At 73.3% G+C, this 1,040-nt stretch overlaps 1 protein-coding gene across 1 annotated transcript in view; it reads left to right on the top strand.

Annotated features, from left to right (window-relative positions):
* The window catches only part of DPEP1 (dipeptidase 1 (renal)), a 5,450-nt gene extending 4,790 nt beyond the window's left edge, over positions 1–660 (top strand). Inside the window, exons 8-10 of the mRNA XM_004679568.2 lie at positions 65–140; positions 233–368; positions 436–660. Coding sequence (XP_004679625.1) covers positions 65–140; positions 233–368; positions 436–624 — 401 coding nt within the window. The 3' untranslated portion in view covers positions 625–660. The remainder of the gene's footprint in view (positions 1–64; positions 141–232; positions 369–435) is intronic.
* The last annotated feature ends 380 nt before the right edge of the window (positions 661–1,040 follow it).

The raw sequence follows: 1,040 nt of genomic DNA, 5'->3' as shown, positions 1-1,040 counted from the left end.
CGTGGCGTGGGCGGCGTGGCGTACGGGCCGCGGGCTGCTGGGACCTGCGAGCTGCCCTCCGCAGACCACCTGGACCACATCAAGAAGGTGGCGGGCGCCGGCGCCGTGGGCCTCGGGGGGGACTTCGACGGCGTTTCACGGTAAGGGGCTGGGCTGAGGCTGGGCCTCCGGGGCACGGGGAGCCGGCGCCTCCCCTGGACGCAGACCCAGCCCTGCGCCTGGCCCTGGGCAGGCTGCCCAAGGGGCTGGAGGACGTGTCCAAGTTCCCAGACCTGGTCGCGGAGCTCCTGAGGAGGCAGTGGACCGAGGCCGAGGTGAAGGGCGCCCTGTCCCTCAACCTGCTCAGGGTCTTCCAGGAGGTGGAGCAGGTGAGCAGGCCCCGGGGCCCCGCCCCCAGCCCCCGGCCCCGCCCCGCTGACGGGTGTCCGGTTCCAGGCCAGCGACCACACGCAGGCGCCAGAGGAGGAGCCGGTGGCCCCGGAGCAGCTGGAGGCCTCCTGCCGGACCCTGTACGGATACTCCCAGCAGGGCTACTCCGGAGCAGCCCCCCAGCATCTCCGCCACCTGCCGGGGGCCCTCCTGGCCGCCGGGGTCCCCCTCCTGCTTGGCCTGTGGCTTCCCTGATGGGGCAGACCCCCAATAAAAGTGATGTTGCCGCGACCGAGCTGTGTCACTGGCAGCCTGGCCCGCAGGCGCCTCGGCCTCCCCAGAGCCAGGGCTGTCCGCCCAGAGGTGCCGCCCCAGCCCGCGGGCGCTCGAGCTCCAGTCCAGCCCCCACCCGCGTCTGCGAGGCTGCCCGCTCAGTGCCGGGGGACTGGCCCTGGCAGCAGCTGAGCCCTGCTGGCCCGCACGGCATCCCCGAGGGCACGAGGCTGGTGGCCACACCCCGAGGGGCTTCCTGGCTTGGACCAGCTGTTGTGGTCCTCTGCAGGAGTGTCCCGAGGGGCCTCTGACCACCTAGCCCACATTCGGGCGCCCACCAGCTGCCCGCGGCTGGCCTCGGCGCACCCCGTTCCCAGTGACCCCATCACAGCCACATG

Source organism: Condylura cristata, unplaced genomic scaffold, assembly GCF_000260355.1.
Source record: "Condylura cristata isolate star-nosed mole 26May11 unplaced genomic scaffold, ConCri1.0 scaffold00009, whole genome shotgun sequence".
NCBI lineage: Eukaryota > Metazoa > Chordata > Mammalia > Eulipotyphla > Talpidae > Condylura > Condylura cristata.
This window is presented reverse-complemented; position numbering and strand designations above follow the sequence as displayed.